This window comes from Sphaerodactylus townsendi, linkage group LG02 (assembly GCF_021028975.2).
Source record: "Sphaerodactylus townsendi isolate TG3544 linkage group LG02, MPM_Stown_v2.3, whole genome shotgun sequence".
NCBI lineage: Eukaryota > Metazoa > Chordata > Lepidosauria > Squamata > Sphaerodactylidae > Sphaerodactylus > Sphaerodactylus townsendi.
Genome location: NC_059426.1, coordinates 52,498,692 through 52,520,540, shown reverse-complemented (window position 1 = coordinate 52,520,540; position 21,849 = coordinate 52,498,692). Strand labels below are relative to the sequence as shown.

At 41.3% G+C, this 21,849-nt stretch overlaps 1 protein-coding gene across 4 annotated transcripts in view; it reads right to left on the bottom strand.

Annotated features, from left to right (window-relative positions):
* Nucleotides 1–21,849, bottom strand: part of NCKAP5 (NCK associated protein 5) — a 718,925-nt gene that overhangs the window by 40,640 nt on the left and 656,436 nt on the right. For 3 of the 4 annotated variants that reach the window (XM_048483947.1, XM_048483948.1, XM_048483951.1), the window contains one exon: nt 21,428–21,615. The exons of the other annotated variant lie outside the window; for it this stretch is intronic. In XM_048483947.1, the coding sequence (XP_048339904.1) occupies nt 21,428–21,615 (188 nt within the window). The remainder of the gene's footprint in view (nt 1–21,427; nt 21,616–21,849) is intronic. 4 annotated transcript variants of the gene reach the window in all.

The window sequence follows — 21,849 nt, the reverse complement described above, 5'->3', positions numbered from 1 at the left end:
AAAAAAAAGCCAATTCCCTAAGACATGTTAGCATTATTCATGTAATTTAACTCGACTGATCAGATTCTCCTTTTGCAATCAAAATATTTCTTCTAGTTCTGCATTTAAAAAGAGGGGAATATGAAAGATTTTAGGCCCACACTCTTTCCTGGTTTCTTATCTTGATTGAGTCAATGCTCTGTTTATTGTATTCAATTTACTCTTTTATTGCTTTCTTTTATTAGTAATAACATTTGTGCTGTTATAACAATTACACTATCTTGCAAGCTTCCTAAGTAATATTTGTCATTTCTTGCTTTCAATGACTATTCAATCCCATGTTGAGTTTATTGTATTAGATTATTATAATTCACTTCTTGGCACCAATATCAATACAATGAAATGAAACCTCCCCCCTCCCCCACCCCCCGGCCGCTTTTATTTTTGCAGTTTCAAGATTGAAGAGGTCATGATGACAAATGGTAGAAACTTTGTTGCATTCTAGGTCATGCAATGACTACATGTGTCTTTTTTCCGGTTTTTCATACATGGTTACAGTTAGTACCTAATTAAACAAGGAATTCAAATTTACTTTTAAATGATATGTATTGCTAAATTTGAGCCACATACTCAAACTAGATACAAGGCAACAGTTACAGAACACCTACTAAATTATTTGATATTTATGTTACAAGTTGAGTGTTTAAAACCACTTGCTTTCATTATTCAAAAATACAGAAATCAAGATGTTTTTGAGTTAGCTGGACCATGAGCCGGTAAAAGACTAATGCCTTCATAAAGTGCATGTGTTTGGCCTTTGGGTACTTCCTTTATCCTCCCATTCAGAAATTTCAAAAAACACAGTAGCCAAAGAGAAGCATATACTGCTGCATAAGTCCATGGTGATCACTGATTGTTTTCAGTGTGCAAGTATGTTTTAGAGACAGTATGTTTTAGAGACAGTATGTTTTAGAGAAGCAAAAAAAGATTCCAGTGGGAAAAGGCAAGTTTCAACAAAATGCAAAGGATCTTGGGTGGGGGGGGGGAGGCGGGGGGAGTTTAAATAGTTTGAGACATAATTAGAATGAAATAGAAAAAACTGGCAGCAATTAAAACTATTTATTATAATGTATAAAAATATGCCTTACGATAATTCTATCCTGTATAATAATTCTAGCTCATGGAAAAAGATATTGGGTGCATGTAAAGTACAATCAAGCTGCAGATGACTTATGGCAACACAGGGCGTTTTCCCACTTACCTTCTGCCCCACGCTACTGTAGCCAAGTAGTGCGGGGTCCCCTGGCACTCCCCACTACACAGGCGGCGACAACGCAGCCGCCCCGACGCTGCTGCTGTTGCACCCGCTCAGCGCGTGTCATTCCTGGCGCTCTTCAAAACGGCGCCTTTTGAAGCCCGGGCGCGCGCCAGAAATTACGCACGCTGAGAGTAGCGCGTGGCATAGGGGGCTATGAGTAAGTGGGGAAATGCTCACAGTAGAGTTTTCAAGGCAAGAGTCTAACAGAGGCGGTTTGCCATTATCTTCCTCTGCACCGTGATCCTAGTATTCATTGGTGGTGTCCCATCCAAACACTAACCAGGGTCAATCCTGGTTAGCTTCTGAGATCTGACTAGCCTGGGCTACCCAAGTTATGGCAAAAAGAGTTTTTAAAGTTTTTTTTAATGGGGGGGTGGGGTCTTGGACATATGACATAGGAAATGAGTGTTCTCAATTGTTTTCAGTAACATTTGCACTGCATTTAGTAACAATAAGTAGAACATTGTGTTGGGCTTATCTCCAAAAAAATGTGTATGATACTCAGTCCTGTCATATCCTCCCCAAAGCCACTCCTGACTGTGGAGGGCATGACCCTCTAAATAGGGTACAATATGACTTGGGGGACTGCAGTTAAGGAAGAAAGCAGCAGAAACTGGTGACCCTCTTCGTGGGTAAGCCAGGGTGCTTTTTGCTTGATCATGCAACACTCTGGATCCAAGCCAATGCTGCTATTAAGAAATAAAGACATGTGACTTAAAGTAAAGATGTGAACAGTTTCTCATTTTAGCGTTCAGTTTGTTTTCAGTTTTAAAGAGTGTTATTAGTTTTCATTACATATGTTATTAAAGCTATTTGTTTCCATTATTCTGATGAATTTTCCTTTCCGTGCGAAAACATAATACTGGCTGTAACTTTTGAAGTTTTCTACCTAATCAGAATGAGATATTCAGGGAATGTACCGTCCCCCATGAATGCAATCCTCCTGGCCAAATCTGAGGCATGCAGAATACAGCACACCAGCTATGTTTATATTAAAGGGAAAAAATATTTTCAAAATGGGCAGAAGCCCAACAGTACGGCTATCTGATATAAAATTATTCTGTACTTTCTCTGTGGAAATAATTCTGTGTTAGCCATCTGTGGTTTCTGGGCCCTTTCTCTTTGGACCACTGAGCAATCCAACCCTTTCTGCACAAATTGTTTGCAACATATCTTGCTACCTATTTTTCTTTTCTCCTTTTAATTATGGTCCATTACCATGGGTCATTTACCTGTTGTCTGTTCTTTAAGCACTGGGCTTGTAGAGGGTTCTCCCCGCATTTCTCTGTTTACATGTGAGGAGGCAGCCCACAGCCTGCAGTGCAGCTGCTTGATTGAGCCTTTGGTTCTTCAGTTCTCTTAACTCTGCCCATCAACAACCTTAGAGGGACAGAAATCTCAGCTGATATTGTCTCCTGCTCCCTTCTAAACACACACACACACACACACACACACACACACACACACACACACACACACACACACACACAGAGAGAGAGAGAGAGAGAGAAATTTTTAAAGCCCTCCTGATCATCAAGGAGGGCGGAAGCAGAAGAGGTGGTATGAAGTCAAACAGCTCATGCTGTCCTTTACAAAAGCCCTCTCTGTTGCTCTGCATGCCTTCTGCTCACCCCTCCCCCGGCCCCCACTATGCTGCTGGCTCATTCTTGCTTCTCTAAGTGCACAGATCAAGGAACATCACAAAGCAGGACATCTGTTTGGCTCCATCCCACCTTCCCTGCTCTGCTTCCACACTCCCTGAAGAATGAGTTTTTACAAAAATTTCAGACAGCAATGTGAGGGAGGAGAAGGGCCTGGTGGTAGGCGGAGGATAGATGTCTGGGGCAAAGCTGGTAATCTCCCTGCTCTGACAGCGAAGCAAAAACGAAAATCACGCTAGAAATGGTCCCACTTGTGGAGAGAATGGAAAATGAAAGTGAGGCTCCAGGAAACAGGTCTGTACAAGAAATCTTGCTGCAATGGACATTCTCCCTCATTGCACCACAAGTACATTGTGCATACTTGACCTATGTATGTTCTTTCCTTCATTTGATTTTGAAAATGTTTTCCCTTCATTCTGCCTCCATTGTTTTCCTGGGCACTTTTAAGGAGATTTTTCCCCCCAGCCATTTCCAAGCCAGCTTCCCTTGAGCATGCAATCATGTTGAAACAGCCCTTATTTCTCTGCTCCATCAAATGCCTGTCTCTTATCCATTCCTCTCTGTACTTGCCCAACCTCCCCTTCAGTCATTTTCTCCTTCCCCCTGCCCTCCGTTTTCAAAAGGAATTTTCCCCATCTTTGTTATATTGTATTAGCAGTGTAATGCTAGGGAACAGACACAAGCCAGGTAGTTTATATCAGCTTTGTCAATTTCATTTTGAATCAGAAAATTGAATTGAAAAGATATACTGTGTCTGCAGTCAGGAGCAAGTGAAACTGACAAGGAAAGTTGTTTTTGCTGGAGAAACTGGTCTGAACCAGTAACAATTGTACATTACTTCAGCTTTAATGTGGCCAATAATTCTGGGCTTTTTTGGGGGGGGGGAGGGTAGAGGTAGGTTGGGCTATGTGTTTCTGTTCCTTCAGGTAATTGTGCCTTTTCCAGTAGTTTTTGTTGGTTCCATTTTGTTTGGGTAATTCCCAATGGTAGAAAAAGAGGCTGAGACATTGTTTGAATTGCCACTTCAATGAACAATAATGCTAGAGGGCAAAAGAACATAAGAACTAGCCTGCTGGATCAGACCAGAGTCCATCTAGTCCAGCACTCTGCAACTCGCAGTGGCCCACCAGGTGCCTTTGGGAGCTCACGTGCAGGATGTGAAAGCAATGGCCTTCTGCTGCTGCTGCTCCTGAGCACCTGGTCTGCTAAGGCATTTGCAATCTGAGATCAAGGAGGATCAAGATTGGTAGCCATAGATCGACTCCTCCTCCATAAATCTGTCCAAGCCCTTTTTAAAGCTATTTAAAGAAAAAAGGGGGGGAGGGTTGTTCTGCATTGTGGATTACATCCCACCACCATTAGGAATAATTCATTTTAATCAGCAGGATGTGGAATAAATATAACTGAAGGGATCAAGGAGGGGGGAATGGAGGTGTGAGAAATGATTTCGCAGAGGAAAATTCCAAGACACAAGGTATAACCACTGGGAAAATCTGTGGTAAGCTGTACATGCAGCAAAGATACTAGTCTGAAAGCTGTTACTGCAGCAAACCACAAAGATTTACCTTTGGCTTTTCCCATCCTTCAGGAGCAACAGATACATAGCCCAAGTTAGCTCAGTTAGAGATTGGAAGTTAAACAGGGTCAACCCTTATTAGCATTCAGAAGGGAGGCCAAGGAAGTCTAGGGTTGCTTCGCACAGGCAATAGAGCAAATCACCTCCGATTGTCTTTTGCTTTAATGGGAATGCCATAAGTTAGCTGTCACTAGACAGTATTTTTTTAAAAAGGAGCAAACCCCTTCCAGTTAGGAGAAAGATCCCTTTCCAGTTAAGTATAGCAACTGGTGACTGGACACAAAGCTCCCATTTGCATCAAGACTAGTGGTAGGATTCAGCAGGTTCGCACCACTTTGGTAGAACTGGTTGTTAAAATGGTGCTTGTAAACAACCAGTTGTTAACTTATTTGAATCCCACTACTGATCAAGACACACATCCAGACAATCAATGGTTCGGTAATTATCACTATTAGTTATATTCACCCCAATGAAGCTGACCACCAGAAATGTGACTCTCTCACCTTGGACTGATTGCTGACTAGATTGTAAGAGTGGTCAGAAATGGAAACTGAGCCTTCAGATCTGCATTATCTCCCTCCCTAGTTTTTTCAACCTTACAATTCTGTGACAAAGCTTTTGATCCCCTCTGCGCATGCAGACAAAAACAGAGCAGGGCTGCTGTAGAATCTTGTTATCACTCTTGGGGAAAAGAAAGTGAATGTATCTTATCTCCTTTTTACACTTGTTATGATTGATTATTCTTATTCATCAGAACTAGTGCCTTATGGATCCAAGAAGATGCTCAACAGGTAATTAATAGTGATTCAAGGTAATCTCTTTCAACAATGTGTTTACAGTGGGGTGAGAGACCTCAACAGACCTTTCTCGACTTGCTTAGATTTTTGCTACATTCTTACAAATTGTACGAAATCTGATTCTGGACAGGCAGAAGCCAATCTGTGTTATTTCTAACTTAATTTTTTTTGGGGGGGGGGGGGGTCTTTTAGCCATTTACATATTCTATTGGTCTTTCTTATCAAGAAATACTTTCTCTAAGCACTGTATTTATATTGGACATACTCAGGATACCACACAACCTCTTTTATTTTACATTCCAGTTTTATTCTGATTTTCTCCTTTTTTACAGATAGCGTTAATCATGAACATGTGATTATTTGATTTTTGTTATTAAAATGACCCTAACACCGTGGTGGCGAACCTATGGCACTCCAGATGTTAATGGACTACAATTCCCATCATCCCCTGCTAGCATGGCCAATTGGGGACTCCTTTACAGCCTCTTATAACATTTCAAAACAGCAATACACCTGCCAACCAGGTTTAAGACTGCATATTATATTGGTGGCTCATTATTGATGGTTTGTTGTTCCTCTGTCATTTTCAATAGATGAGTCAGTTCCCAACATAAAATGTTTGTTACAGAACTACAAATTCAGATTTCAATTCGCCTTCTTTCATGAGGGCGTATGGTTTGTTTACTCTAATTTTTCAATGTTTCTCTGTGTCATCACTGCTACCAAATGTGTATAATATGTACATTACATTAAAATTCTTCTATAGATTCCACATCCGATACTTGAGGCACCGAATTAGAAACTGGTGTTGCATGGCTGCTAAAGCTGTTGAAATTTCCATTTCAACATGGCCACAAATGCATTTAGTAGGCAACCTGAGGTAATAGCTTCTTCATTCTGTCCTGTCTTCTTTTGCAAACAACAACAATAATACTGGCTTACTGTAGAAAAATGTTGTAGGAATTACTGAGGTAATGTAAAGCTTTGTGAGTTCAAAGTTTGAGGTAAGATCTGAACCAGGGAATTTGTGGCTTGCACAAATTGAACCCTCTACCAACTCTTGAAGAACTGATGTTTCATTACAAAGTATGCCAAAGAGAATAGTTTATTGATCTACAGATCAGCTATGAAACATCTTTGGTTCATTAAACCAACATGTTCTTTTTACAATTAACTTTTTATTGAATATTTTACTCATTTTAATGAGGGCAGTTGGGGGGGGGTCTATATGGAATCTAGGTGGGTAGAGGCGAAAGAAATGAGTAGTTGGGTAATGAGTATCATTCATCCTCTCAATGTTCGGAGGACTTGTGGGCATGTTTCCCCACTCCCTCCCCAATATCACCACTCAACACAATCCTAAATGGAGCCACGTTCTTCTAAATCACTGGGCTTAGAACATTTAGGCCAAGAACAGACTAACTGGAAGAAAAAGTTCTGGGAGGTTTGATAACAGCTTTGAGTTTGCCTTTTCATAATAAGCAAAATGGCCATGTAATACAGCCTGCCATTCAGAAGGTTGATACAGCTATAAATATGATTGGTATTAACTTATGTGAGATTACTGTATTTTACATTAAGGTGGGGGAAAGCAGCATGGAGTTACATAGCAGGTAGTTCCCAAAAATGATAGTAAATAAAGAAGTTGGTCTACATTCAAATTTTTTTGAGCACCACTGCTTTAAATTGTTATCCCAAAGGATGCTACGTGAGCCCAAACTGATATTTCTACACAAACATTGTGAGCAGCCCCACCCAAATCCGGAGGTGGCAGGATGCTGTGCTGCCCTGCCACCTCCCATAGGGCTTTCCAGGAGTACAAAGAGCTCAGGAAAGCCCTGAAACTCCCCCACTGCCAGAAAGCCCTATAGGATTTAAAGGACATATGTGGCCAAAAGAGAAGCATATGCCCTGGGACTGGTGCACCACGTAACTGGCCCTAAACCCCTGGAGGGAGCTTATTATTATTGGCTCCATCCCTGGGAATGCCCTGGTCCACCCCCCCCATGCAGGTCATCAGCGCAGCCCTGCAGCGGCCCAAACATATTTTGTAGCAAGGCTGCAGGACATTTTGTGGCAGGGCTGCAGGACGTGTGGCCACCAGCACAATGGCCCCCTCTGCCGGCATAAGAGCATTGGGGAGGGCAAATGCAGCGGTGCAAGGCAGCACAGCTCCTTCAAACCCTTTCAGCCTTCCCCCTTTAGATGGGGTTGTTAATTCCTAATTCTAAAATAAATGATCACATAAGCAGCTTATATTGTGGCAAGGCATCAAGGCATCACCACAGCAGGCTAACTGGCAATTATCCTCTTACACACTTTTGTTCACACCAGTGGTGGGATCCAAAAATTTTAGTAACAGGTTCCCATGGTGGTGGGATTCAAACTGTGACGTAGCGCCAATGGGGCTGGGCAGGGCATGGTGGGGGCGTGGCCAGGCATTCCGGGGGTGGGGAATTCCTGGGCAGGGCTGTGGCAAGGACGCAGCCACTGTGCCAGTCCTTGGGCAGGAAACGAATGCACGCAGGTGCAGGCTGTCACGCATGCCAGTGCACCTCCTGCTAGACTGCTTCAAGTTCTGCGCACTACTGCTGAAAGGAGGGGCGTAACTAAGGCAAAAATCACGTGGCAAAATCACCCATTAGTAACCCCCTCTCGGCACACACAAATAATTAGTAACCTACTCTCGGGAACCTGTGAGAACCTGCTGGATCCCACCTCCAAATAACCAACAGTTATTTGGAATGTTAAAAATCCAATCTGCCTCAGGCTATCACATCTTATGCAGTCACTTAAGCTATAAGTGCAAGTTATGATCTGTACTGTTAGGAAATTCTCACACCCATGGTTCCTATAGAAATGACAAAGAATCCCAGAATGTCTTACAAGTGGGAAGACTCCACCTCAGTACTGCAGTTTCGCTTGTATAACAGCATTGTTTTAATATAGCCAAACTATTATCTTGTCAAGTCAGCAAGATGCTGTTCTCAGCAGGGAAAAGTAAATATAATAGGGCCTTAAGTGGGGCCACTGACAGGAGGGCTGGGGGGACTAAATTCCAGTGGCAAAAGTCAGCTGGAGGGCTCCTGAAGCCAGAGCCTATTTACTAGTGACACAGAAAACTGCAGCGGCTCACTTTTTGCTGTCTGTGCCTTCCTGCAAAGTTTACTACCAGGAGAAAAGCACTTGCATATCCTGCTAAACCCATCAATTGAGCCAGCACTCAAGCAAGGCAAGACTAGCCAGTACAGCTCATGGCTGCCATGGTATTTGTCAGAGTGCACCCTCCTAACAAGGTTGCTGCTTTCAGCAGTCTATTTCCTTTCTCTCCACCCAGCTCCATTTTTGTCTGCTCATCCAGATCTTTCCTGTTAGCGTGTTGTGGAAAATAAAGCATTTCCTTTCTTCTCAATTTCTCTTCCTGTTTTCCACATTTTTCTCTTTCTTTCATTTGGCTCTCTTCCTTTCATGATATGCCTTTATTTCTTTCTCTCTCCCCTGCTTTTACACCCCCCTTTTATTTTTCAGCCTTGGTCTGAATGCTGCCTCATCCCTGGTTGGCAACTTAGAGGGTATTTAATAATAGCATAGCAACAAATCATTAATATTATGAACACAAGTGTGCCTGGGTGTGGCGGTGTGGTAGTTAATATTTACTCATACTCTCATAACATTTACTCATATTTACTCAGAGTAGGAAAAGAATGCTCCCCCTTCTTCATTAGATTATATTACAGTGTAAACACTATTCAAGCTGTATTGGTGGCCCATCTAATAACCAGCAAAATCAATCCCAATGATCCCAGCACCATGAAGCACTGCTACATAATCAATTTGCTCCTGCTTTTGGGCTAGGTAAATGTGCAAAGGTAAACTTGTATAGATTCCTGACTTACTAAAGATTTATGAAGTTTTAATGAACTGCGGCCCATTTCATCAGATGTAAGAAGTGTGTCATATCTTGATACACATATGTATGTGCGTGGAAATATGCAATTAAAAAATTAGACACAAGATTTGGACAAGAGTCATGCAGTGGGGGCAGGCAAAATCTTTATCTGGGGGCTCATGGTGGCTCTTGGCAACCCTGGCCTCAAATCCCATTTGCTTGGGAAGCACAATTGTAGCTTCTGTCTTTCAAAATTTTCTGTGAATAATTGAAAGAGTCAACATGAGCAAAGCAACCTAACCCATGAACAGCAGCAAGGCTAAAGTGAATGGAAGGTTACTTCACCAAGCAGCAACTGTGTGTGTACTCCTGAGCAAGATAAAGAGTCCAATTGCAACAAGACTCTTAGAAAAGATCTCAAAAATGCTATTAGTTTAGAATTATTATCAGTTCTAAACATGCCTAGTCAGACATAAGCCGTATTAAATGTGTCCAGGTGTGGTACTCCCCAGTTAAAACAAGACCTCTTCAAGGGAGCAGCAGTGGCATAGTGGTTAAGAGCAGCTGCATTCTCATCTGGAGGAACCGGGTTTGATTCCCCGCTCTGCTGCTTGAGTTGTGGAGGCTTATCTGGGGAATTCAGATTAGCCTGTGCACTCCAACACACACCAGCTTGGGCTAGTCACAGCTTTTCCGAGCTCTCTCAGCCACACCAACCTCACAGGGTGTTTGTTGTGAGGGGGAAGGGAAAGGACATTGTAAGCCCCTTTGAGTCTCCTACAGGAGAGAAAGGGGGATATAAATCCAAACTCTTCTTCTTTAAGATTTATGATCATGTTTGAAAGCTTTTGATAAATATGAGTGGGAGAAGAATCCTTACTAGCCCTGTTCCATAACACCCACATGTTGACTTCGATCTAAATGTTCCCATAACTAAGTGGTTGCCAATCTGGGGTACACACCAGTGTTTGGGGGTATGCAAAAATATGTAATGGGTTTGTTAATATGGGGGTACAATTTTAGGAAAATGGGTTGCCAAGGGATACACAGGTGGAAAAAAAGGTTGGGAACCACTGCCATAACTTATAGGGGTGAAGAAGAAGAAGAAGAAGAAGAAGAAGAAGAAGAAGAAGAAGAAGAAGAAGAAGAAGAAGAAGAAGAAGAAGAAGAAGAAGAAGAAGAAGAAGAAGAAGAAGAAGAAGAGAAGAGAAGAGAAGAGAAGAAGAGAGAAGAGAGGGAGGAGGAGGAGGAGGAGGAGGAGGAGGAGGAGGAGGAGGAGGAGGAGGAGGAGGAGGAGGAGGAGAAGGAGAAGGAGAAGAAGGAGAAGGAGAAGGAGAAGAGGAGGAGGAAGAGGAGGAGGAGGAAGAGGAGGAGGAGGAGAAGAGTTTGGATTTATAACCCCTTATTTCTGCTGTAAGGAGTCTCAAAGGGGCTTACAATCTCCTTTCTCTCCCCCCCTCAACAAACACCCTGTGAGGTGGGTGGGGCTGAGAGAGCTTCGGAGTGCTGTGACTAGCCCAAGGCCACATAGCTGGTATCTGTCAAAGTGCACAGGCTAATCTAGTTCCTCAGAGAAGCCTCCACAGCTCAAGTGGCAGAGCGGGGAATCAAACCTGGTTCTCCAAATTAGAGTGCACCTGCTCTTAACCACTATTCCACTGCTGTAAGGGACATTAATATTCCCCTAGGTCTTTGTGCCTCTGAAAACTCTTTTTGTTTTCAGAGTATCAGGGACCCTCAGAGCAGTCGATGCAGAAATCAGTCCTTGTTTGTTTGTAAAGTGCTTGGAATTTTTCAAGGTGGCAAACAGTATAAGTCGTACCAGACATAATCATCCTTTTGATAGGCCTAATTTGGATAACACTCCAAGCTAATATGATACATCTGAAGGATCACAAGCCCAATGAGCCCTGTTTATACCATTAATTCCAAATCAATTCACTCACTTGAAAAAAAAACACCACCCTGTTTATCTGGGAATGAAGCCATTTTCATTCCATTCAAAAACACAGCCAAATCAGCAGCATTTCCTATGTAAATATAGTAATTTTTTTTAAGGAAAAAAAAACCTTGTTCATCTTTGCCAGCTAGCTTTAAAACCCACTTGAATTGCAAGGCATGGTAATAGGAACATCAAATTTGTTTATTGAATCATCTGTACAATTTACAAAGCTATTCTGCTAAACAAGGGGAAAACACACATACACACAAAAAGGGAAGATGCATTCATGTAAGTCACTTTAGCTAATTGGGCCTTGCATTGGATTTACTGGTATAATAAGTTCTGTATTGTTAGTTGAGAAGTTACTAGGCACTTGTGCGTAGGGCTTAAAAAGGCAAAGTATTCAGGTAAGTGGCAATACCTGAGAGGCAACTCCTCACTGGCACAGATAGACCACTGGAACATTGCATCTATTGTTTTTTGTACAAGTGAAAAAAATGCTTTGTTTTGCTGATTGCTGTGAATGGCTCTGTCACTGTGGTTCGGCCTGAAGCAATTCATTTGATGGAGACCACATTTGACAAAATAAGGTTAATGCTCATTAATGGCTGTAGATTTTGCTTCAATGGGAGTGGGAAGGAGAGCATCTCTTAACAACAGCCTTGTATGAAAGCCCACTTGGAAAGAAATGTCACTCCTCCAGTTGAGGGAACAGGGTGATGTTTTGTATAATCGTGTAGAAACTGAACAATTTTAGTTTGGAAGAGAGTGAGAGAAGAGGGGGAATGCTTAGGGTGCAGGGGTCTCCCTCTGTTTGCCTTCACTGGTGCTCTACTTGCAAACAGGGATAGAAATTCAGAGACTAGATCATTATCATCTGAGCCAAGCATATCCTCGTCATCCTCATCATGATAATAAAACCAAATAAAATTTCCTTAGACTCTGGATCAAAATGGAGTAAGCTTGATATGGCCATTTTTCTCATGGCACTGTAATGTCTGTTATTGCTTTCAAGCCACATTTCCAGAGGTGACAATTGATAAAGGAGCAGCAGAAAAAGGTGCAAGTGACTCAGAAGTCCAACCAGTCAGAACACTAAGCTTCTATTTGTCCTGCACAGAATTGTTTCTTGGATTCTGTGAACACTGTCTTCTCCAGTCATCCATGTTGGCTCACTGGCTTTCATTCCATCTATTTACTTAATTTGGACTTTCTCCAAAGAACTCAGACTGTCCTTTACAGTTCTGCGTTCCTTTATTTTATCTCACAGTAAGCTTGCGAGACAGTTAAGCAAAGAGAGTGTTAACTGGCTAAAGTTCACCAGTGGGTTCCGTGACATTTGAGCTTTGATCGCTGCTGGTTCTTTTATACTGTATGTAAGTTCATTTCCAGAGCCTTTCTAGCTACTATGTAAAAACTGATGGTCAGAATGAGAAAGACCTTGCTTAACAGCAAAAAGGAGTGAGGCGGCAGGCAGAATGGTGATGATGGGAAAAGAGGCCACTACTTTAAGGCTTAAGCCTTATCTCAAGAATCCCACTGCTTTGTGAAAAAAGATGCAAATGCTACATTTGTCTCACCTGTAAGGTAGAAAAGGCTGTTGTGCCCTGGTGTGGGCATTTGCACAAACCAGAGGGTTGTCTTAATGCTCTTCATTCTCTCTCATCATGACAGGTCACTATCGGTTTTGCAGGGCAAAAGTTTTTAGGTTTCCACCCTCTAACAGGGAGAAAGAGACAGAGAAGGAACTCAAGGGTCAAGTCTCGTATTACAAAGGTATGCCAAATGTTACAAAACTGTGAGAATGTTTGGGCCTTTCTAAACATGTAAATATTCTTCTACCTGTTCAAAATTTGATAGGGAGGGTCTTTTGGGAGAGGAGAACAAATTGCTGATGATTTGGGAAAGGGGACTTTACAGGTAGGAATCTGTTCCCCACTGAAACTATCGGAAAGGACTAACAAATCGATTTATGATCCTCCAGATGTAACAAAATTAATGTGATTGAAGAAGGAATGCTGCTTTTAAAGAGATCTGGTTAGCCTCAACTAGAGCCAAGACATTTCCAGCCCTGGCTCCAGCCTGGTGGACTCTCTATCAGCTGACACCAGGACCCTGTAGGACCTCAATCAGATCTGCAGGGCCTATAAAACAGAAATGTTCTACCAGGCTTTTGGTTGAGGCTGCAATGGCTTGTTCCATGTGACCTCTCAACCTACCCCTCCTCTCCTCCCCAGTCAGTTTATTGTTTATGGATGGTAGGAGAGAGAACAAAATTTTAGGCTAATTTGTGATCAGAAATGGTCCCTGATGTGATAAATTGTTATCGCCATCTTTAGAAGTTTTAGAGATTGAAATTTTGTTTTAGTTGCTTGCTATGTTTTATGGAATTTTGTATTGTGTTTTATTATGTATGAGATTTGCATGGAACCCGGGTCCTGCTGGGAAACGGCGGGATAGTAAGCTCAAAAGATAAATAAATAGAGTGAGCTGAAGCTAAACCCAAACTAAGGTACTTGTGCATACTGCTACTTGTCTATTTGTAAATCAAGCAAATATTATAAAGCCACTTCAAGTCTCCAATGCTTTGTCATCTAAAGGAAATCCAATCTGGTAGTGCTATCCACAGCAAACTTCAGACAGAACAGCGATTGCAAATACAAATTTTACTTCGGGTTGCTTAATGTTTGTCATCACTATCAATGAATGGTAAAAGGCTTCATCAATATCTCTGAGTTTTATGCATTTCAAGTTTATTAAAACTAACACAAGTCTTTTGGGGTTGAAGGTGTTTCTGGTCAAGCCCCGTAAAAGCTGTTTAGTCCATAAAATAATGCTGACTCTCCACTACCCCAATGGAACATATTGATAGTAGATCAGAATTGCTTATTACAGCATTTCCATATCATGAGTGTCCATGAATGCAATAAAGTAACAATTGTTGCTGGAAATTCAGAAGTTTTCTTTCAAGGGAATGATTTTGCTGAACAGAAAAAAACCCACCTGTATTTCGCCAACTATGACAATGCAACATGTTGCTTTTGAATAAAAATGGTTTACAAAGTTTGGATAGGGCAGGAGTCTGCAACCTGCGGCTCTCCAGATGTTCATGGACTACAGTTCCCATCAGCCCCTGCCAGCATGGCCAATTGGCCATGCTGGCAGGGGGTTATGGGATTTGTAGTCCATGAGCATCTGGAGAGCCGCAGGTTGCAGACCCCTGGGATAGGGCAACTGTATATGCACTGTTGCCCATTCACACTTTACAAAGTCCTTACAATCCCCACATGTTCCATTGCCAGACGTGCTCTCAGATTTCCATAATCGGAACTTAATTCCCAAGAAGCCATGGGCCTCATTCATAGTGGGATTGCAGTGCAAAGAACAAGGGGGCTTAAATCCCTTCTCCACTTGTATTTACTAATCGGCACAAAGTCAAATGACTTCTTTCTCCAAAAAAGGATATGAAAGGAGTTACCACAACAAAGAGATGACACATACCCTTAAATTAACATCAACAGTCTTTTGTTTGAATTCTTAAATCAATCACGGTATTTTAAACATTCTTGGAATATTTTAATTACTTCTCAACATACACAATGCCTCTGAAATATTAATATTCTGTCTTTGAAAGACACCAAATAAAACTTCCCTCTTCTGAGAAAAGACTGCACTAAAAATGATAGTATTTCTTCTTAATGGTACAGCTTTCAGGAATAATAAGTAAATTTGCAACTACCTTGATAATTAATGTCAGTCTGTTGATACCTTTAAATTTTAGAGCACTTTAATGCAAAAACTAACTACTGATGATATATCCCCGATCCCAACTTGCCTGCAGGAGAAGATATGTAATAGAAATATGACAGATTAATACAAGAAATGGAAAAAGGCATACTCAGGGTGGAACAATTCAAGCCATTATAGATAATTCCATAAAGTAAGCAATGCCACAAACTATATAAGTCAAATCTCTGAGTTTCAGGAAGAACAGACTGGCAAATTCAAATGACACAGGATCATCCCTATGCAGTAGCTGCTTCTCCATCAGAGAACTACCTGGACATGCACAGGGACAGGAAGAGAGCTTAGCAGAAACCCTCATTGTTGGAGTCCACTGAAAACTGTTTAGTGTCTGACCAGTCTGCTATGATCCATGTTCTGCCTGCCCTTTCAATAAATAATACATTATGGATAATCTTGGCTCCAGTACATTAGTGTTATATCTTGCATAAAATGCATTCTATATTCTAATATATTTTGTCACAGTACATTATTTGACAATCTTTCTTTTGTGGCAGGGATCCGATGTCTTTAATAGCTGCATGGCAGGCAGCGCTTCATCAGTCGTAGAGTTCCTTGACGTAGATATGCATTGACAGGCCAAGCGACATCTGCTTGGCAGCAGTGCAGGAGCCCAGCCCAAAGCAAAAAAAAAAATGGCTACCCTGACATAAGGGACCTGTAAAAAATCTCATTAGAGTGCCTGTTCAATAATGGCCATATTATCTGACTTAAAGTCCAATTTAATTGAGCTGCCCAGTGCCACGGCATGCTGCTCTTTCGACAACTAGGATAAACTCATTCTGTCTATCACAACACTTGGGGTTTTCCTAAACCTTCCCATGCTAGTTAGTGGTGACACTCTAGCCACACTTTTCAAACAGACTTCCCTATGGACCTTTTTTTTTTTGGCCAACAAATGTAATCTTGACAGTTTTCTAAGTTTTGCTTTGTTAAGCTTTATTACTTTAGGGCCACTGAAAAAAAAACAGGATACAATGGATTTTAATTCTGCAGTGGACAAATTGCAGCAGAGAACAAATTTCCTTCTGATGCTCTAAACAAGAAATCCAGGGGTAACCTGCTTTTCATGGCCATTGCTGCTCGTTTGTCATTCTGAAAAGTTTAACACTAATAGCCAAATCCTGTGTGTGCTATTGAACTCTCACTGTGTAGCAAGAGGCAGCAGCGCTTCCTGAGCACAGATTAAAGCTTAGAAGTGGTAAATCTTATAGGCCCCCAATCACCTATGCAAATGTATAACAAAAATGCTGGTGTGGAAACAAAAGTCACCACAACCCAGTGAAGGAAGTATTACTTGCTTGCTTTCCCAGTGAGGCTAATGGTAATGCCCAGATAGTTAGTGAATTCATGGCAGATAGTTCAAATACACACATTTTCTGCCTGCCCTTTTTGTTCACTAAATGGCATGATGTAGACGTTCATTTCAATGAAGCTGGTTTTGCATATTCCAGAGATTTACCACATTTAACTAGCGCACCATAAAAACAATTTTGCTGCTCTGATCCAGTGAAACCCAATCAGATTAATCTATCTGTTTCTTCTGACCTTAGATTTAAGAATGCAGCGCTGCCTATATTTGACACAAATTATCATGGTTGGATCATTATTTTATGGATCGCTAAACATTTATACTGTGGAGTTTGGTGGAAAGTCTTGCAGTTCCTTTCCTCATTTATCCTTATTTAATTCAACTGTAGTGACATTGTTTTCTCTGTCTTTTGTATAATTGGGAATATTTTCTTAAAAGGTGCTTTTCTTGCTTTTTTTTCTGTCTCAGCAAAACGGCCTTTAAAACTGTAAGACTTCTGACCGGTCTGATGACATGTTAGGTGAGTGATAAGTTGCGGTTTTACTTTCGAGATTTGTAAGGCAGACTTCCCCTGACCCTACACTCATTAAAGCATTGATGCACTTTTGTGACTTTGTACTTCAGCACCTGCTTCTTTTATATCAGAACAGCAAACCCTCTGTTTCACCTAGAAGAGTTCTTTGTCCAGCTTGTCCTCTCTCTCTACATATTACCATGACTACAAAACTAAATTTGCCAGATGTCAGTGCAGCCAAGGTCTGACAGACACTTCCAAATCAAAATGATCGAAGTTGTAAGAAAGGAGCCGAACGGAACCATCCAGATTATATCTTGATGTCTCACGATCTGGTATGTACAGCCAGCAAGCATACAATTAAAAAAACACAGCAGTAAAAAAAACCAGACAGAAAGTATGCAAACTGCCTACTATTTATGATCATCAGATTTTAATTCAGTTTCATTAAAAAGGTAATTTATGACAAAAATACTTAGTTTTGATCAATCATCTTCACATGGATTATGAATTGAAGTAAGAAAGAGAAAGAACGAAAGGAAAAATAGCAGCTAAGGGTCCTTGTTCAAACTTTGGGTGCTTTTACACAAGCCAAATAATGCACTTTCAATCCACTTTAATGATAATTTGCAAATGGATTTTGCCATTTCATGCAGTAAATTCCATCTGAAAAGTGTATTGAAAGTGGACAGAAAGCACATTATTCAGGATGTGTGAAAGTGTCCAGACTGTATTAGGCAGATTTATGGGATACTCTGTCCCATTAGGTAACATGGATGTTCAGAGTATGTAGTTTATTTTCAGGTATTGTTATAATGGAAAGATTGTGCTTCTTGGAGTATCTGCAGTGAATTCTCAATGGGAGCGGTGCTAATTAATTGTATGTTGGACAGTTCTCCAAACTAAGGCAAGAACTTCTATAATGAACTTAATAGAACATTAGCAAATTAGCTAATCTAGATTACAGATTATGTGTAATGACCACAGTTGATAACAGCTTTCTTAGACAAAGCTAGAGATGCTGAGTGATCTGTGATACTTTTGTTTCTTGCTGTTTTTCAAACAAGAACCTGCTATTTAGATTCATGGCTTACTGCATAAATGGCTCAGAGCAGCTATAAGCAAAGTTAATTATTTTCCCCTGTAAGAGGACTCTAGTCTGTTGCTCAAATGTATCACCAAACTACTGTTTTGTGTTATGTGAATGAGCCTTGTGCTCCTTTGTTTCCCTGTTCCTCCTCCTTCCTCCACTCCTTGCGTGCTCAAAGTACATTAACAACTTCTGTTTTAGGCAGACCGTGGCTGGTCATTATAGACAAATCAACAAACAATATTTATTTATTTCCCATTCAGTCCAGGATTGGAAACCCTGTTTGGAGGAGAAGTATAAACCATAGATGGCTGGTTTAAATGTGAAGGCAAACTATGACACGCAGCAAATCAGAAGTTACAGTGGTCTTTTGTGCATGTTTGGTCTCTTTGGGTTGAGTGCACATTACTTTCAGATCAGATCCTCAACTATGTACGTGTTTCACCCTCTTCAGAACTCACTGCACCACAGATCAGAGAAGTCTTGCAATTTCCAAGAATGGGCAAATGCAATTTTCCCCCCTGTCTGCACAGGGAAAGTGAAGCACACCAGTGTGCAATTGGCTCGGATGGCTTTTCTGCTCCTCCCCTCTTCCCTTGCCCAAGCAGGAGCAGTTTTGCTGGCATTTTCGGGGGTCAAGCAGCAGCACCTTGCCGGGGACATTAGAACTATGGCTGGGCATGTTTGTGTCAGAGTTGAGGCTTCCAGGCAGCAACGGCAACAATAATTCACTGGCAAGAGAAAAGTCATGGCTGTACGTGCCTGTCTGAGAGCAGAGACTTTACAATCCTCAAGACAGCAACAGAGGCCGGTGGCAGCGACCCCTAAGCAAAGCTCGACAGGACTCCCTCGAGCAGCTGAGATTGGGGTAGGCCCTACAACAACATGGAGACGGTAGCAACAACAGCAGTGGTCTCCTACTAGTAGTTAGTATTAGTAGTCATTACTGTATATATTAGGTTAGCCAAGTTATGTTAGTTAGCTTAGCAAGTGGATATGTAGTTTAACTTAGATTAATGTTAGTGGCTAGGTTAGAGAAATTATTAATATTAGCCACAGTGGTTATGAATTAAGTGGACCTATTTGTGTAGTAAAATGGAGATTGTGTTTAATTTAGTTGCTGGGCTAGAGAAGTTTATACTGTTACCATTGAGTATATATGTAATGAATTGTATTGTTGGTAGCGTAGGTAGGATTCTTCTTTACTCTTATGGTGCTCTGGATTACAGAATTTTAATAGGAAGCCGCCATCTGAATATGTTATTATCAGGTTAATTGTGATTATTTTGTTCTATTATTATGGTTTTATGATTGGTATTATGTTGTGATGTGGTTATGTTATTATTTTGTGACTATGTACAATGTTTCAATGTTACTACATCGATATGTTATGGAATGATGTTACTATTATGGATGTTGTGATGCTGTGATGTTTTTGATGTTATGATATTGCCATATTATGAAATGTTATTATGTTTGCTGATTATATGTTTTGGAATGTTATGTTAATTATGTTTTAATTTTGTTAAATGGGAATATTGAATACTTTTTAATCTGATATTGGAATATTGTCAAGGCTTTGAAAGACTGTTTATTGTTGATGTTATGATCAGCTTTATTGAATAAGAGGGGAAGTCCTCCTATGGATTAAAAACTGGTTGAGAAACAGGAAGCAAAGAGTGGGTGTAAATGGGAAGTTCTCACAATGGAGAGATGTCGGGAGTGGTGTCCCCCAAGGATCCGTTTTGGGACCAGTGCTCTTTAACCTATTCATAAATGACCTGGAAGTAGGGGTGGGTAGCGTGGTGGCCAAGTTTGCAGATGATACCAAATTATGTAGGGTGGTGAGAACCACAAAGGATTGCGAAGAGCTCCAAGCAGACCTTGATAAATTAGGTGAGTGGGCTAAGAAATGGCAAATGCAGTTCAATGTAGCAAAATGTAAAGTGATGCACATAGGGGCAAAAAATCCAAACTTCACATATTACAACAGCTACAGAGGGTCCAGCTAGCTATCCAGTCCTGACAGACCAGGAAAGGGATTTGGGTGTCTTAGTTGATAGTTCCGTGGGAATGTCAACTCAATGCATGGCAGCTGTGAAAAAGGCAAACTCTATGCTGGGGATAATTAGGAAAGGAATTGAGAATAAAACTGCAAAGATTGTCATGCCCTTATATAAAGCAGTGAGATGCGAGCCGCACTTGGAGTACTGTGTTTCAGTTCACTGGTTGCCACATGTCAAAAAGGATATTGAAGAGATTGCAGAGAAGAGATTGCAGAGAAGAGATTGCAGAGAAGGGCAACGAGGATGATTGCAGGGACTGGAGCACCTTCCTTATGAGGAGAGGCTGCAGCGTTTGGGACTCTTTAGTTTGGAGAGGAGACGTCTGAGGGGGGATATGATTGAAGTTATAAAATTATGCATGGGGTAGAAAATGTTGACAGAAATTTTTCTCTCTTTCTCACAATACTAGAACCAGGGGGCATTCATTGAAAATGAATTAGGAGTAATAAAAGGAATATGCTGCCACAGGAGGTGGTGAAGCTTTAAAAGGGGCTTGGACAGATTTAGGGAGGAGAAGTCGATTTATGGCTACCAATCTTGATCCTCTTTGATCTGAGATTGCAAATGCCTCAACAGTCCAGGTGCTCGGGAGCAACAGCCGCAGAAGGCCATTGCTTTCACATCCTGCATGTGAGCTCCAAAAGGCACCTGGTGGGCCACTGTGAGTAGCAGAGAGCTGGACTAGATGGACTCTGGTCTGATCCAGCTGGCTTGTTCTTATGTTCTTATTGTATTGCTATGTTTTATTTTTCTATCTTATGATGTTGTTGACCACCCTGAGCCCTTCAAATTAACAATCCAATCCAAGGGGGGGAATTTTTCTTTTTGTTTAATTTAGACGTTTTCAATCTATCCCAGGAATGATGGAAGCAGGAGAAGCGAGGGGCAGGCAAAGTGGTGGCTGGGCCTGGGAGAAACAGTAGAGCATTGTAAATGATGAAATGCAGGAGACTCCACTGTGAAGCACACGTCCATGCTGAAAACTGTAAGTGCACAAATGGCCATTGAGACCAGACTTCATCTAAGGACAACCAGATGATTGTCATGTTCCCTTCCTGCACCATTGCCTGAAACACAGCTCCTGGGAATCAGGAACACTGAGAATGGCATGTGTGACACAGAATTAAGTCACGGGAAGAGGCAAATAAGCAAACACTTCCCACTTTTCTGTAAGGGAAACAAGATTTTGGTTCCATCCTTCTGAGAATGCAGGGGATGAATGAATTCCAGCCCTCCTTCAATGTTTGACATACATGACTACGAAAGTCAGTGCATGTGTACTGCTTGCCTAGAGGCAAAACAAAGCTCCTTAAATGTTTCCTTTGTTCTTCCCTGCAGTCCATGTGACATTTTCACGCTGGACATCAATAAACAGTAACGATGCGTGCAGAAAAAAAAGAAGGCAAACAAGAAATATCCCTAAAGTTAACAAAAGAGGTAATAGCATCCCCCTTTCCCCAAAAAAGCGAGAGAACTCACACTACAGATCTTTTTGCTTTTGCCATCTTTAGTGGAAGCTCCATTCAGTTGCTCAATAAAACTGTAATGTGCTAATTGTTCAGGTTCATCCTCTCCGTAATGGCCACAGAGGCTGTGCTGGTATAAATCCAAGATTGACATAGGCCTTCCCATAAAGGACTTCCTCACACTATTTTCTTCTTGCTCAGCTAAGGACACATTTAAAAGAAAAGAAAAGCACACACACGTTGTATACTTATTCCAGAGAAAGCCTGTACACAGTTTAAGCATGCTGTGTAACCAGAACACATTATTCCAGACACTAGAAAGCATCAAAGGGTGGGACTGTAACATCTACAAAAAGGCATCCTCCTATGATTTGAAAGTTATTTTGACACAGGTTTCATGCTAAGCACTAACACCTTTCTAAGCACACTGACTTC